Raw genomic sequence first — 17,006 nt, 5'->3', positions numbered from 1 at the left:
ACCTTATATAAGTGAAATTGTATAATAGCTGTCCTTTTGTAACTGCTTATTTAACTTAGCATAATGTTCTCAAGGTTCACCCATGTTGCACCATGTGATAGGCTTTCATTATTTTTTTAAGACTGAATATGATCTGTTGTATGTATATACTACATGTTGTTTATCCATTCATTTGTCAATGGACACTTAGGTTGCTTCTACCTTTTGGCTATTGTGAATAATGCTGCTATAAATATGGGAGTACAAATATCTCTTCAAGACCCTGCTTTCGGTTCTTTTGGGCATGTACCCAAAAGTGGAATCACTGGATCACAGGACAATTTTTTTTTTTTTTTTTTGAGGAACTACCTTATTCTTTTCCACAGTGGTTGCACCATTTTACATTCACACCAGCAATGCATAAAGGTTCCAATTTCTCCAGTACTTATACTTTTATGTTGTTTTTTTCTTTCTTTCTGATAACAGCTATCTAACAGGTGTGAAGGGGAAACTGAATGGAGTTATAGCATCATTTGTAGTGACTGTGTTATATGCCACTGTGTGACTTTGACCCTATGATTCCTTGAAGCACAGCCTAGTAGTTAAGATCTCTGACTCTGAGACCAAGTTGCTGCTGCTGCTGCTGCTAAGTCGCCTCAGTCGTGTCCGACTCTGTGCGACCCCATAGATGGCAGCCCACCAGGCTCCCCCGTCCCTGGGATTCTCCAGGCAAGAACACTGGAGTGGGTTGCCATTTCCTTCTCCAATGCATGAAAGTGAAAAGCGAAAATGAAGTCGCTTAGTTGTGTCCAACTCCCACCGACCCCATGGACTGCAGCCTACCAGGCTCCTCCGTCCATGGGATTTTCCAGGCAAAAGTACTGGAGTGGGGTGCCATTGCCTTCTCTGAAACCAAGTTACCCAGGTTCAAATCTCAGCTCTACCAGTTGTTGACCCTGGACAAACTGCTTAACTTTTCCATGCTTTAATTTCCCCATGTATCACATGAAAATAATGATCATCCTAATAGTACATACGTGTGAGGTTGATAGGATTAAATTAGTTATTTAAACTCAAAACAACGCCTAGCTCAGGACACACCTTTACAGGGGTCAGCTGTTGCTTATTTACTCCAACACCAGTTCCAAAATGGAGACTTCCATTGTTCTCCCTCCTTATTTTGGCATCATAAATGACACTGCAATAATTATCCTGGTTCTTACATCATTGGCAACTTTGTGGCTTAAAGAGTCTCTGAAAGTCCAGAATCATCAAAGGAAGGGAGTCTGAGTGGGAAAAGGCACCCAGTGACACTGGGGTGGTTGGTGAAGCCAGACTGGGCAGGCCCCAGAGGTCCTGGTTTGGAGTCTCAGTACAATGAGTAAGCGGGGAGCCATTGACGAGCACTGAGTCACAGGGCTGGATTTGCATCTGGGAAAGCTCAGCGCAGCTGCTGTTGTGCTCCTGGGCATGGTCCTCTGGCCTATGGGGTTTCTCTAGCTCCTGTATGATTTCGGCTATGAAAACGGGCCTGTTATCACTTTGGAAGGACTTTGGAAGTCCAAATCAAGGAATTGTTTCTTTTAAAAGAGACATACAGACATCCATAGCCTTTTTGGATCAGATAGGGAAGGCTTCAACCCATTCTGTGTAATAGTTGGTCTTGGGGTTTGGCAGGGGGGCTCCCTCTTTCCAGGTTTTAAGAACCTGGTCCCTGGATTTATCTGTGAAGGAACGGCTCCTCCTTTTGTATTTTTAGTGGGAGCGTGCAGTGCCTTTTGGGCATAGTCATGGATCGCCTTCTGAATGTGTCCAAGATTAATAATATCTGGACACACCCTGGTTCACACCCTCATCCCTTAGAATTCGGCAGTAGTAAGCAAAGGCCTCCATAGGTCATTTCAAACGGGCTAAATCTCAGACTACTCCTGGGGGCTACATGGACCCTGAGAAGTGCGATAGGAAACAAGTTGGTCCAGGGTTCACGAGTTTCTTGGCAGAGCTTTGCTAAGATTTTCTTTAAAGTATGGTCCATGATGGCTCTTACCCTGGGCTCTTGCCTAAGCTGAAGGACAGGAGGTGTGACTGCAGAGTGGTGTGCTAGACTCTGCATCATACTGTGATTACAGGCCTTGACTTTGGCCCAGGTATTGATCACAGTACCAATAAGACTTTCATTTATGTGTAGCTGCTTTCTTCCAAATACTGCATTGTTGTTGTTGTTCAGTCACCCAGTTGTGTCTAACTCTTTGTGACCTCATGGACTGCAACATGCCAGGCCTCCCTGTCCCTCACCATCTCGTGAAGTTTGCTAAGTTCATGTCCATTGCATTGGAGATGCCATCCAGCCACCTCATGCTCTGACCCCCTCTTCTCCTCAGTCTTTCCCAGCATCAGGGACTTTACCAATGAGTTGGCTGTTCGCATCAGATGACCAAAATACCAGAGCTTCAGTTTCAGCATCAGTCCTTTCTGCTTTATAATTATCTATTATCCTTGAACCAATACTGAAAGGGAGGAATAATTAGCCCCATTTTAGAGATGAGCAAAGTCACAAGACTCTAAAGGACTTATAGCCCACCATCACACAGTAAGGGGCAGAAGCATATTGCTTCCTCATGTGTGTCTATATCCAAAACAAGTCAAGAAACTTCTAATCAAGTGTCCTACTACTTATGAAGAATGAAAATATATACAGAAAAAAAAATGCCTCAGATCCCATCTCAGTTGATACAGTTGTTTCGCAAGTTAATTCCAGGATCTCTGTGGATACCCAAACCCATGGATGCTCAGGTCCTTTATATAAAATGTAGACATACAGTCGACCCTTGATAACCTGTGGGTTCATGCATCCACAGATTCAACCAACTGTGATCAAATTTGCAGATGAGGAACCCGTCTGTGCTGAGGGTCAACTGTACTTTTGGCTTCCTTTCCATATCACTCTAGCCACTCATGTTCACATAAGGTCACAACACTGGACTTGAGGGACCAGCTGTGGCCTCTCAGGACAACATGGATGGATGAGCAGAATCTGCTACAAGTTGGGGAACAAAGGGAAACCTCTTCACCACCACCTCATATATAATTCGCCTCTGAATAACTGGGGCTCTGGGCACATAGCTCCTTATAGATTAAGTAAGCAAGTGTATCTTCTGGGCAGATGGTCTTGGAAGTTGAGTGGTACTTAGAGAGGAGGCTGCAGATTCTAGAGGAAGGCATGCACTGAGGCCAAAGATTCTCCATGCTTGGGAAGGTGTTTGCCTCTGTTGAGCCCAGCAGTAGGGAGCCATGGACGGTATGTGAGCTGGAGGTGGCATATATCCTTTGATTGCTTGGTCTTTACTCCTAAAGACATCAGGTTGGCAGAAACCTGAAAGAAGCGGAAGTTAACCCCACGATGCAATGGTTGTGCAAGGCAGGGCGCAGTTTGCAAGTACAGAGTGAGGCAGGAGGGGTTGGGTGCGGGTCCCCAGTAGGCTTCGTCTTCACCTGAAACAGGCAGCGGCTCCATCGACGCCGACGAGCTGCGCACCGTGCTGCAGTCGTGCCTGTACGAGAGCGCCATCTCACTGCCCGAGGAGAAGCTAGACCAGCTGACGCTGGCGCTCTTCGAGTCGGCCGACAAGGACTGCAGCGGCACCATCACCTTCGAGGAGCTCCGAGACGAGTTGCAGCGCTTCCCCGGGGTCATGGAGAACCTGACCATCAGGTACCGCCCTGTCTGGTGCAGGGACACAGCCCGTGCCGGGATTAGACCCCAGGTGCTAAGTGTGGCCCGAGCACAAGGACGATCCCTCGGCCTGGCTCGGCCCGCCCTGGTCGGCCCTGCCCAGACCCGCCCCTTGGGTTCCCTCCCTGCCCCAGCTTAGCTCCTCTGCCCGCTTTCTCTTGCGGCCAAAGGTCTGTCCTGCCCTCTGCAGGGCAGCTGTTGTCATGCGTGCATTTTCTACAGGATTCCTTAAGAATCAATTCAATATTAAGCACCAACTATGTGCTGGGCATTTTTACAAGTGTATCATTGCATAGCATGGAAAAGGAAATTGAAGTCACACAAAGAATGAAGTAACAAAAAGACATTAAAGTTATTTCACCTGAAGTAACACACCTCAGTTCAGTTCAGTTCAGTTCAGTCGCTTGGTCGTGTCCGACTCTTTGCGACCCCATGAATCACAGCACGCCAGGCCTCCCTGTCCATCACCAACTCCCGGAGTTCACTCAGACTCACGTCCATCGAGTCGGTGATGCCATCCAGCCATCTCATCCTCTGTCGTCCCCTTCTCCTCCTGCCCCCAATCCCTCCCAGCATCAGAGTCTTTTCCAATGAGTCAACTCTTTGCATGAGGTGGCCAAAGTACTGGAGTTTCAGCTTTAGCATCATTCCTTCCAAAGAAATGCCAGGGCTGATCTCCTTCAGAATGGACTGGTTGGATCTCCTTGCAGTCCAAGGGACTCTCAAGAGTCTTCTCCAACACCACAGTTCAAAAGCATCAATTCTTCTGCGCTCAGCCTTCTTCACAGTCCAACTCTCACATCCATACATGACCACAGGAAAAACCATAGCCTTGACTAGACGAACCTTTGTTGGCAAAGTAATGTCTCTGCTTTTGAATATGCTATCTAGATTGGTCATAACTTTCCTTCCAAGGAGTAAGCGTCTTTTAATTTCATGGCTGCAGTCACCATCTGCAGTGATTTTGGAGCCCCCAAAAAATAAAGTCTGACACTGTTTGCACTGTTTCCTCATCTATTTGCCATGAAGTGATGGGACCAGATGCCACGATCTTCGTTTTCTGAATGTTGAGCTTTAAGCCAACTTTTTCACTCTCCTCTTTCACTTTCATCAAGAGGCTTTTTAGTTCCTCTTCACTTTCTGCCATAAGGGTGGTGTCATCTGCATATCTGAGGTTATTGATATTTCTCCCGGCAATCTTGATTCCAGCTTGTGTTTCTTCCAGTCCAGCGTTTCTCATAATGTACTCTGCATATAAGTTAAATAAGCAGGGTGACAATATACAGCCTTGACGTACTCCTTTTCTTATTTGGAACCAGTCTGTTGTTCCATGTCCAGTTCTAACTGTTGCTTCCTGACCTGCATACAGATTTCTCAAGAGGCAGGTCAGGTGGTCTGGTATTCCCATCTCTTTCAGAATTGTCCACAGTTTATTGTGATCTACACAGTCAAAGGCTTTGGCATAGTCAATAAAGCAGAAATAGATGTTTTTCTGGAACTCTCTTGCTTTTTCCATGATCCAGCGGATGTTGGCAATTTGATCTCTGGTTCCTCTGCCTTTTCGAAAACCAGCTTGAACATCTGGAAGTTCACAGTTCACGTATTGCTGAAGCCTGGCTTGGAGAATTTTGAGCATTACTTTACTAGTGTGTGAGATGAGTGCAATTGGGCGGTAGTTTGAGCATTCTTTGGCATTGCCTTTCTTTGGGATTGGAATGAAAACTGACCTTTTCCAGTCCTGTGGCCACTGCTGAGTTTTCCAAATTTGCTGGCATATTGAGTGCAGCACTTTCACAGCATCATCTTTCAGGATTTGAAAGAGCTCAACTGGAATTGATCACCTCCACTAGCTTTGTTTGTAGTGATGCTTTCTAAGGCCCACTTGACTTCACATTCCAGGATGTCTGGCTCTAGGTCAGTGATCACACCATTATGATTATCTGGGTCGTGAAGATCTTTTTTGTACAGTTCTTCTGTGTATTCTTGCCACCTCTTCTTGATATCTTCTGCTTCTGTTAGGTCCATACCATTTCTGTCGTTTATCGAGCCCATCTTTGCATGAAATGTTCCCTTCGTATCTCTAATTTTCTTGAAGAGATCTCTAGTCTTTCCCATTCTGTTGTTTTCCTCTATTTCTTTGCATTGATTGCTGAGGAAGGCTTTCTTATCTCTTCTTGCTATTCTTTGGAAGTCTGCATTCAGATGCTTATATCTTTCCTTTTCTCCTTTGCTTTTCACTTCTCTTCTTTTCACAGCTATTTGTAAGGCCTTCCCAGACAGCCACTTTGGTTTTTTGCATTTCTTTTCCATGGGGATGGTCTTGATCCCTGTCTCCTGTACAATGTCACAAACCTCATTCCATAGTTCATCAAGCACTCTATCTATCAGGTCTAGGCCCTTAAATCTATTTCTCACTTCCACTGTATAATCATAAGGGATTTGATTTAGGTCATACCTGAATGGTCTAGTGGTTTTCCCTACTTTCTTCAATTTAAGTCTGAATTTGGCAATAAGGAGTTCATGATCTGAGCCACAGTCAGCTCCTGGTCTTGTTTTTGCTGACTGTATAGAGCTTCTCCATCTTTGGCTGCAAAGAATATAATCAATCTGATTTCGGTGTTGGCCATCCGGTGATGTCCATGTGTAGAGTCTTCTCTTGTGTTGTTGGAAGAGGGTGTTTGCCATGACCAGTGCATTTTCTTGGCAAAACTCTATTAGTCTTTGCCCTGCTTCATTCCGTATTCCAAGGGCAAATTTGCCTGTTACTCCAGGTGTTTCTTGACTTCCTACTTTTGCATTCCAGTCCCCTATAATGAAAAGGACATCTTTTTTGGGTGTTAGTTCTAAAAGGTCTTGTAGGTCTTCATAGAACTGTTCAACTTCAGCTTCTTCAGTGTTACTCGTTGGGGCATAGACTTGGAGCACACAAATAATTAGCAAAGACAGTTATTTATTCAACTTGTTCGAGCAGCTACTCTGTACCAAGCCTTGTTCTCAGTAATGGCAGAGCTCTGCTTGGGCTGCATTCCAGGCTGAGACAGGTAATTTATACCAATAAACAAGTATATAAACTAGACAAGTACAAATTCGATAGGCACTGTGGAGAAAATAATATAAAAAGGGTGTAACAACAGGCCTAAGTTTGTCTGACTCCAAGTTCTGAATAGTGCCACTTTTGTACTTCATTCTTTTTGTGTATTAACTTCAAAAATTTCTCAGACTCTTCCATCCATTATGATTGTCTCCCCACTTGAGGTAGTAAAAAAAAAAAAGTCGTGGATGTGGTATCAGACAGACAGGAGATTGATCCCAGTTCTACCTCGCTGTGTGACTGTAAGCAAGTCACTTGACCTCCCTTTCCTGATGTAAAAGGAAGCCGGCCTGTTTGCCCCGAGGCTCCCAAGAGTTAGTGGTTGCAGAGGGAGTGCGTCTCCAGGTTCCCACTCCTGTGGTCCCCGCTGCACCGCGTCCCTCTGAGTGGAGTCCTCTCTTACAGTGCTGCTCACTGGCTAACGCCTCCAGCTCCCCAGCGACACCGGCGCCAACCTCGCCCGCTGACCTCTGCCTTCTGGCACAACCACCGCAGCCATGCGCTCTGCCTGGCCGTCTTCGTGGGCCTCCACGTGCTGCTGTTTGCCCTGGCAGCTAGTGCCTACCGGGCCTTCGGAGCCAGCGTCATGGTGGCCAAGGGCTGTGGCCAGTGCCTCAACTTTGACTGCAGCTTCATCGCGGTAGGGCTCTGTGGGCACAACGCAGGGAAGCAGGCAGGGGGACTGATGTAGGCTCCTCTCAGACTAAATGGCCCACGCATGGACACCTGCATTGGCAGCGCAGGATGGCACCTTAGAAATCCACTGGGCCAGCACTCAGTGGTGGGGACTAAGGCTCAGGGAGGGGCAGTGAGTTGTCTGTTGTCACATAGCAGGTAAATAATACAGCTGGCGTTTTTGTGTGTTTGCTATGTACCAGTCACAGTGCTAGGCACTTTCCATAGGGTTATTGATCCTCACGATAACCCTATGGTGGACCCAGAGGAGGTCAGGCTAGCTCCTGTGCAGGGCTCCAGCCAGAAAGAGAAAACTTCAAGAGGCCTTGAATGCCAGAACGTGATCCTCTGGACCAGAGCCTGAGGTCTCCACGTGTATTTGATAACACACTTCTAAAACTGGAATGAAATAAAACCCAACAAAAATAAACAAAAAACAAAAACCTCTCCCAATTACCCAGTATATGCTCACTTATAATTGTATGCATGCCCTGTTATTCTTAGCCAATAGGTTTAGGCACAATATAACTATAAGGCAAGGTTCATCTTTAATGATCAGAGATGTACATCTCTAGTTCAAATACTCCTTTTGACACTATCATCTTCTTACTAGAGTGGGTTTTATTTTTAACCTCATAACTAGCTACAAAGAATTCACACCAGGAGTGGGAGATACATGACTCATTTTTGTGGTCACTTGCTCTTGCCTTATTAACACTATTTTCAATCTGCATTTTCTCTGTAGGGAATCTTTTTAAGCTACTTGTCTTTTCTGAGGGGTAGTTAGCTTACTTAAGTTAAAAGCAGTTAATGTAATCTGCAAATTCACACAATAGGACAGGCATAAATTAAAGCAAATGAGTAAGGGAGAGGGTCCTCGCCATAAGCCCCTTGAAAAGTGCCGTTTCCCCTCAGGACATCTCAAGAACTACATGGGACATGGTGCCTGTCTGACCTACGACTAAATGAGGACTCCATGTCTACACAGAGCCTAAATATTAGTAAAAGCTTATGTGCTTCCCACATGTTGAGATAAAAGGAATACGAACGGACATTCTATAAGATTTTCTTCTTTCCTGCCCAGTTCTGGAGGTCCTACTTTGGGACCCCAGCTATGAATCTAGGGCAGCAATGGAAGACTTGAGGGCAGGGGAGGTGGTGATGTCCTCTAGCCCCGCCCACCCGCCAGCCCCGCCCATCAGTAAGCACAGCCATCTCAGGGGGAGGCAGGGAGACACCTGCTGCGAAGGGGAAGGCCTCAGGTTAGAGAGCGAGCCAGATGGGCTCTCTACCTCTTTGCTCGGCCAGGTGCTGATGCTCAGGCACTGCCTCACGTGGCTGCGGGCCACATGGCTGGCCCAAGTCCTGCCCCTGGACCACAACATCCAGTTCCACCAGCTTATGGGCTACGTGGTGGTTGGGCTCTCCCTCGTGCACACTGTGGCCCACGTGGTGAACTTCGGTGAGTAGCCTGGGGATGGGGTGGGGTAGGGATCAGGGCTTTCCACAAACCATTAATTTATGCCCCCCATGTGTCCCGATGGGCAGAGAAGCGTGTCCTGGATAAGCTGGATGGGGAGAAGTGGGAACCCCAACAGGAAGGTGCAGTGGGCGGAGCTTGTCTTGTGCTCCTCTCCAGCGCTCCAGGCTCAGTCTGAGACCAGCCCCTTCCGGTTTTGGGAACTCCTGCTCACCACAAGGCCTGGCATCGGCTGGGTCCACGGCTCGGCCTCCCCAACTGGTGTGGCTCTGCTCCTGCTGCTGCTTCTCATGTTCGCCTGCTCCAGCTCCTGTGTCCGCAGGAGTGGCCACTTTGAGGTGCCTCAGCCTTTCCCCTTTGCCTGGCCTATCTTGGGCTCCTACCTTCATTTCTTCCTTTTAAAAAAAAAAAAAATTTATTGGAGTATAGTTGGTTTGTATGGTTCAGCAAAGTGAGTCACCCACCTTCGTTTCATGCTGTGCCCCCTCCAACTTACTCCAGAGCCTAGGAAGTTCCAGGTGGTTTGCATACTATGGACATGTGACTTGGGTTCTGCCACTGAACTGTGATTTATTTATGTCTGGCGAGTGAAAATGTTCTGCTCTAGAAGATTCTACCTTTTTTGCTGGCTTATCCTCTTGCCCTAATTGGATTATAGGCTCAAGATGGAACAGAGAGGGCAAGAAACAAGCTCTTGAGAGTTCTAATTCCCACCCCCCTCCTTGTTGGTCATTCCACTGCCCTCATCTGTAAAGCGGAGCTGTGATTCTCTACCTTTGGAGTTATTTTAGAAATTAAATGAGATAATACAGGTGAAGTCAATAACTATACACACCTGGCATGTGGGCACTCTACAGGTGTTAGGTCTAGCCTTGCTTCCCTCTCTCTAGCCTCCTGGAGATATAAAAGGTCCCAAAGGATCTACTTTGGAGATTGTGTCCCCTGGACTGACTTGGTCATAGCAGAAATAGACACACACATATATATATACAATCAGCTACTCTGAGCCAGCAATGATCCATTGAAGTCATAATTGGCATCCTCACTTGACCCACGAGGAATCTGGCTCATAGAAGTAACTTACCAGGCCGAGGCCACACAGCTAGTAGCAGAGCAGGTATTAAAACTCAGGGCTTTGCTCTTTCTTCTCTACTGCCAGAACATCATTGCTCTCTTTCCTTCCTTCCCCCTGAGAAAGGGTCAGTGGGTCGGGACACTGGTGCTGATGAGCCCATCAGAGGGGGTAGTCCTCCCTGCCCAGAACACACCCAGGCAGATGTTCCAGGTGTTTGTCACTGGCACCAAGAATCTTCACTTACAAACTCTCTAAGCCAGGCCCTCAGAACAAAGAGGCAACAAAGCTTCCCACCCCCAATCTCCTACCCAAGCCTGTTCCCAGGAGAGGGTGTGTATGGCCAAGGCTCTGGGCACAGTCCTGCCTTTGAGGGTGACCGTGAACCTTGGCTCTGTCCCACTCCCATGCCTTGACACCTTTACTCCCCCCTCCCCCACAGGTGTTCTACTGGACCCACCTGTCCTACCTCCCCATGTGGCTCCTGCTCATCCTGCATGGGCCCAACTTCTGGAAGTGGCTGCTGGTCCCTGGCACGTTGTTCTTCCTGGAGAAAACCATCAGCCTGGCAGCATCCCGCATGGCGGCCCTGCACATCGTGGAAGTCAATCTCCTCCCTTCCAAGGTACAAAGGGGGCCCAAGGAGCCAAGAGGTGTCCCAGGTGGTGGGGTGCAGCAGCTGAGTGCTCTGTTAGACCTCCACCCCCAGGAAATAGGGAGCACAGTGGAGGAGACAAGCAAGTGCAAGACTTGGTCCTGCCCTGCAAGAGTGACACTTCTGGAAGGGGAATGTTGGGTAGGCAGGGCACTCCTAAAGGCCAGGTGTGCGTAGAACACCTTCAGTAAGTATAGATTACATGTCTGCAAAGGGGCAGTCCCTGCGCTTGGTGACAGAGGTGCAGAGAAAATGGAGGCACTCTTCTACTCTTCATAGACACACAGGATAATAGGAGAGTCAGCCCTTTCATCAGTGCAGGGTTGTGTTGGCAAGAGAAGAAAATCTCAGGGGGCATTAAACTCTTTGAGAGATCAGAGAAGCTTCAGAATGAGAGGGGAGCTGTCATATCAGGGTTTTGAGAGATGAGTAGAAGTTTGTTGGATAGACAAGACAGGGAAGGGTATTGCTGGGAGAAGAAACAGCGTGGCAAAGGCAGAGAGTAATGAAAGAGCATACTCTACTGAAGGACTACAAGTAATTTGGAGCCAAGGTGCCAGGGAGAAGCTGGAGGGGTGGGCAGGGCCTAATGGTGAGTGGCCTCACTCTGCAGACGGCAGGAACCCCTGAGCAGGGTGGGGAAAGGATGGTGGTATTGAGCTGGTGTATACTCCAGCTGGATTTCTTCAGTTGCTCTGTGGAAGATGGCTTAGAGAGGACCACTGGGGAGGCTGTTGCACATATGCAGATGAGAGCTCATGAGAGCCTTGACCCTGACCAGGGTGGGGAGGGGGCATATCACAGAAAGACTCCAGAGGTAGCTGGCTGCATTTGGGGTGGCGGTGTAGGGGGAGGAGCCTAGGCTGTCTTGCAGGTGTCTGAGTAATTGGGGCTGTTTTTGGAGAAAGGGCAGGCAGTTTTGGAGGGCTTGACTCTGGACAACTTGAAAGTGAGGACACGGAAGCTGGATAAGAAACTGAGGTTTGTGTCTAGGCCCTGGCATCAGACAGAGTGGTTAGATTCAGATCCCATGGTTTCTTAGCTGGTGCTCTTGAGCAAGTCATTTAACCTCTCTAACTCAGCCTCTCCTCCGTAGAGTGGAGAAAGATGGACATTCGTCTCAGGGAGTTGTAAGGACTAGAGGCAGCACTTAAAGAGCTCCACACAGCTCTGGCACCTGTAAGTGCTCAGTAAACCAAAGTTACTCTCCAGGAGACTGTTGTATCCTGGGGGAAATGCCTGCTTCTGGTTGGAATGCCAGCCAAATGCCATAGCAGTTCCAGAAAAGGGGCTGGAGCAGTCAGGGGGCTTCACAGAGGAAGAGGGCCACTCGGAAGCAGTATTTACACCAGAAGAAGTGGGATCACACCATGAGCCCTGCTTCAGACACAGCCTGCATCCCCTTCTCCGATTGCCACCTACCACCCATGTGCTGTATGTAGGGTGAGCCCCCACTCAGGGACACAAAAGGTCTCATGTCAGGCTGGCCTGGGTGATGGTGGAAGAAGATGGCCCAGACTATGGTCCTGGGGCCCCTGGCAGCTCTGGGTCTGCACGGATGACCCTGGTCTCTTTCTCTCCCCAGGTCACTCATCTCCTCATCAAGAGGCCCCCTCTTTTCCACTACAGACCTGGTGACTACTTGTATCTGAACATCCCCAGCATTGCACGCTACGAGTGGCACCCCTTCACCATCAGCAGTGCTCCTGAGCAGAAAGGTAGGTCTGCACCAACTCCACCAGTCCCTCAGTGGGTATTACTGCATCCTTGCCATGTGCCAAGCAAGGCTGTGAACCAGGAACACAGAGGCAAACAAGACCCGAGACACAAATTCGGCCTCCCGGACCTCCCTCTGGAACACGGGGGCAGATGTGCAGATGCTGACTAAATGGGGTGATCGGAGCTATACTGGCCTCTGTGAGGGTCACCGGGGAGGGCCTGATCTGGTGGGGGAAGTGGGCAGGGTGGCACTTCAGCTGAACCTTGAAGGGTTTGTAGGAGTTTACTAGGTAGGGAAGGGCATCAGGGTGGAGGCAGAAGGGAAGCATGAAACCTACAAACATGGAAGGGTCTGATGTAGTTTGGGTTGAGGGTCAGGTGGAGTAGGGAGGAAGGAAGCAGAGGTGAGGGGAGGGAAGACAAGGTCAGAGAAAGGACCAAAGTGGCTGGCAAAATTGATAAGAGCTAGTGTGGGATCAGGAAGGTCTTCGAATGCAGAGTGAAAAGTGGAATGGTACAGGCAGTTGGGAGCCTGCAAGGGTCTTAAGCAAAGGAGTAGTGGCTCAGATGAAGGGGCACCAGGGCATTTCCAGAGGGCTGTGAGAGGAAGCCAGGCTTCCCCACTCCATGTGGTCCTGAGACCTGGGGAGCCCCAAGGCAACAGAATCCGTCCCATCCTTCTCCCCCACCCCTGACCACTTCCATCCTCTGGGTGCCCAGCACCCACAGAACTACTCAGCCGACCCTCTCTTCACCCAGCTGTCCTCTGCCCCCTGCCCATGCATGTGCCTGCGTGCCCGCCTTCTGGTCCTGGGCTGTTGGTGGGGCCACAACCTGGATCTCTGACCTCCAGGCCAGGCCAGGGATTGGCCTTCCCATCTCAAGTGCTGCTTTTTTTTTTTTAATATTTATTTTTATTTATCTGTTTGGTTGTACTGGATCATAGTTGTGGGATGGGAACTCTTAGTTGTGGCACCTGGGATCTAGCTCCCTGACCAGGGACTGAACCCAGGCCCCTGCATTGGGAACACGGAATGCACTGGACCTCCGGGGAAGTCCCTCAAGAAGTGCTTCTGACGGAGGAGGCCTTGTATGGCCTATTGAAGCCAGACCCTTGCTTGGCTTCATGAGAGGTAAAGGTTTCTGGTTGCCGGGGTTCTCTGACCCTCCTCCATGAAAAGCTGTAGCTCCATTCAGGATGCCTCCCACCCCAGCCCAGGCCCCACCCCTGGCGCAGCTCCCACAGCTCAGGGCACAGACCCAAGGCCAGGGTTCCCCACAAGAAGCTGTACAACACCTGCCCTGGAATCACATGAGTGGTGGCCTGGATGTACAATGGGTTGGGGGTGAGGGTTAGAGGGGGTGGATTATTTTCTTCCTATTTTTATTTCCTTTTTTTTTTTTTTTTTTTTGCTGTTTCATAAAGAACAGATATGCTCCCGGAAAATTCAGACAGTATAGAAATATGTGCCAAAGAAAATTAAAATCCGTCAAATAATTCTACCCAAGGAAAACTATTGTCAATCATTTGGTGAATAGCTTTCCAGATCTTTATGTATCTCCATGAATAATAAGATATAGAGATAATTCTACATATAAGGGATTATGGTTTTGCATATAAGGGATTACACTGTTTTGCTGTCCACTTTTTCTCCATGAATAATATGTCAGGAAGATCTTTGCATGTCAGTTCTTTTAAAAGAAGAACTTTTCCTTTTCATGGCTGCATGCTATTCCAGTGTATTAATAGTAATAGGATTATAATATAGATGTGTAATTTATTTGACCAGTTTTTTAAAGTGTTTGTTTATTTGTGTGGCTGCTCTGGGTTTTAGCTGTGGCATGTGGGATCTAGTTTCCTGACCAGAGGTCACATCTGGGCCCCTTGCATTGGGAGTCTTAGCCACTGGACCTCTCTTGGGAAATCCCTATTTGACCAATTCTTGAAGGGTTTCTTTAGAGTCTCTGCTTGGAATCTTTTAGTCCTGAGTCCCCTGCAGTAAATGAGTCCATGTGGGGGCTGGTAAATCCTCTGATTTTGTAGAGCTTGTTTCCAGGATCAGGAGTGGGACTTAGGCTGGCAACTCTGGCTGACTGAATTCAACTGACATTTAAGAGGCCTCCCCCTTATGAGTCACTGTGTGCGGCAGTTCAGGGTGCATCTGTGCAGACAGGGCACAGCGCAGCCCTCCTGCTGCTTTGCACCTTGAAGAGGGAGGAAGCACCAGGGAGGCTCCTGGGAGCAGGGGTCCCAGGACCCGACTTTTTCAGTCCCCTCCTCACAAAGCTGTGAGAGCGTGAAAGTGAAAGTCGCTCAGTCATGTCTGACTCTCTGAGACCCCATGGACTATACAGTCCATGAAATTCTCCAGGCCAGAATACTGGCGTGGGTAGCCTTTGCCTCCTCCAGGGGATCTTCCCAATCCAGGGATAGAACCCAGGTCTCCAGCATTGCAGGCGGATTCTTTACCAGCTGAGCCACAAGGGAAGCCCTATGAGAGCATACCTCACCTCATTCAGGAATGCAGATGGGCAAAAAAAAAATGGGACACTTTTGTTTTTACCAACCTCTGACTGAGCTTTAGCATTTTCTTCTGTTATAAATGCAGGTTACAAATCACAGTAGCATTACCAACAACCCCTGTGACTTTTTCGAAGTGAAAACCATGGATTCTTCATATCGTGTTATGGTGGTTGTCCATACTTTGACATGTCATTCATGCTCATTGCTAATTCACATCTCCAGTGACCACACAATTCCTGCTGCATCTCGTTATTTCATGTGTTAACAAAAAGCACATGTATTTTAAAATCAAAATTTTTTAAAAATTTATTTTGGTAACTGTCTCATTATAATTGGTTTCATTCATAATTTCTACATATATTATTCAAAGTATTTAAAAACCTTATTCCAAGAAGGAGTTTATCCTTGCCTTCACAGGAGTGCCAAAAGAGTTCATGATTTAAAAGAAAAAGGATGAGAACTCCAGACCAGGAAGTCTCTTAGGGGCCTCCTTGCTCTAATGTGTGTTCTTTCTGGTACCCCTCAACACCCTTCTACCAGCCATCCACTTAATAGGGAACCTAAGCAAACACCCCCTGTATCCCAGACACTGAGGGCAGTGAAAGTTATTGGTCCCACAATTGACTGAGCACCTAATGTGTGCAGAACCATTGACAGGCATCTCATAGAATGTGGGAGAGAGATGGTTCCCAACCTTGGTGAGACCCTGGCTTGATGGAGGAGGCAAGGCCCCCACTTCTGGAGCCCCCAGTGTGCTCAGGGCCACTCTGACCCCTGCCTTGGCAGAGGAAACTGAGCCCTTAGGTTGACTTCACTGAGAAAGACTGCAAGGTCTGCACCAGAGAGGCCAGCTCTCCCAGTCTCATGGCTGTGGCTGCTAGTTTGGACCTGAGGAAGGGCGTTCAGAGGAGAGCGTAAGGGGTTGATGCCCAGTCCCTCCAGTGAGACAGGCCTGTCCCTGCTGGAGGCCAGCCCTGACCCCTTTCCTCCTGCCCTGTCTCTTGCTCAGACACCATCTGGCTACACATCCGGTCCCAGGGCCAGTGGACCAACAGGTTGTTTGAGTCCTTCAAGAAATCAGAGCCAGTGTTCTGTGGTTCCAAGAGGCTCTCGAGGAGGTTGGAGATGAAGAGGAGTCAGAGGAAGCCCCAGGTAAGTGACTGAAGGGAAGAAAGTGTCCACCATGTGACAAACCCATGGGGACCAGTTGCCTTCTTAGCTGGGAACTCCTGAGCAGTTGTGAACATTGGTTGGGACTGCACAGAAGGTAGGTCAATTCAGAATGTGTGGTCCAAGAGCCTCCTTGAAGCCGGACCACACCTGATCCTTCCTGGTCCAGTATGCTCCATTAGAAGGCAGGGGACAAGGCAAAGAGGGGGAAATTGAGATGAGAAAAATCCATCTCTACTTCTCTGCTCTAATACTTTCTAACTGTATGGACTTGGGTACACCTTTTAGCCTTACTAGCCTCAAGTTGTTCACCTATGAAATAGAGGTGGTTCCTGTCATTCGCTCTCCTTTCTAACATGATTGTTTTAAGGACCCGTGGAATGTATGCATGTAAAGTATTGCATGAACTGGGCAGCGTGGTCCAGGTGGACCATTCATCATCCCCATCAGCACCACCGCCACCGTCATCATCACCACCATGAGTTTAACTATGTTTTGAGCCCTGATGAAACCCATACAGTTGACAAGCTGCCATTGAATACAGGCTCTGGGAGGTTTGGGAGGAATTCAGAGAGATCAGAGCAGCACTTGAAGAAGCAGGAATCAATGTAGAAGGCTGTGGCACCAGGCTTGGAATCAGGTTAATATGTGGAAACCCTGCTGAAGGTCAAAGGGAGAGATTCCCCCATGCCTGACCCAGCCCTGCCTTGCCCTTGTGGAATATAAAGTCCAGAGAAGAAAACCACGTGGAATCCTGCCTGGCTAGACTGGAGGGCCCTTCTAGAACAGTGCCAAGAGCAGAACTTTGGGAAATGGAGAAGTAGGTAGAAACAGACAGGGTGTTCTTTCCTGTTAATCAGGGGAAATCTCCTGAAGGAGGAAGCTGATTTTCAAAATCAGGTGAGTCC

The 17,006-nt window shown here is 48.3% G+C and overlaps 1 protein-coding gene across 8 annotated transcripts in view; it reads left to right on the top strand.

Moving 5' to 3' along the window:
- Positions 1-17,006, top strand: part of NOX5 (NADPH oxidase 5) — a 59,576-nt gene that overhangs the window by 26,755 nt on the left and 15,815 nt on the right. For all 8 annotated transcript variants that reach the window (XM_025296251.3, XM_025296252.3, XM_044925380.2 and 5 more), the window contains 7 exons: positions 3,481-3,691; positions 7,209-7,443; positions 8,787-8,940; positions 9,118-9,296; positions 10,473-10,655; positions 12,271-12,403; positions 15,938-16,080. In XM_025296251.3, coding sequence (XP_025152036.3) covers positions 3,481-3,691; positions 7,209-7,443; positions 8,787-8,940; positions 9,118-9,296; positions 10,473-10,655; positions 12,271-12,403; positions 15,938-16,080 — 1,238 coding nt within the window. The remainder of the gene's footprint in view (positions 1-3,480; positions 3,692-7,208; positions 7,444-8,786; positions 8,941-9,117; positions 9,297-10,472; positions 10,656-12,270; positions 12,404-15,937; positions 16,081-17,006) is intronic.

The sequence above is a fragment of the Bubalus bubalis genome, chromosome 11 (genome assembly GCF_019923935.1).
Source record: "Bubalus bubalis isolate 160015118507 breed Murrah chromosome 11, NDDB_SH_1, whole genome shotgun sequence".
Classification (NCBI taxonomy): domain Eukaryota; kingdom Metazoa; phylum Chordata; class Mammalia; order Artiodactyla; family Bovidae; genus Bubalus; species Bubalus bubalis.
Note: the sequence above shows the minus strand (reverse complement) of the source record. Positions and strands in the feature narration are given on the sequence as shown.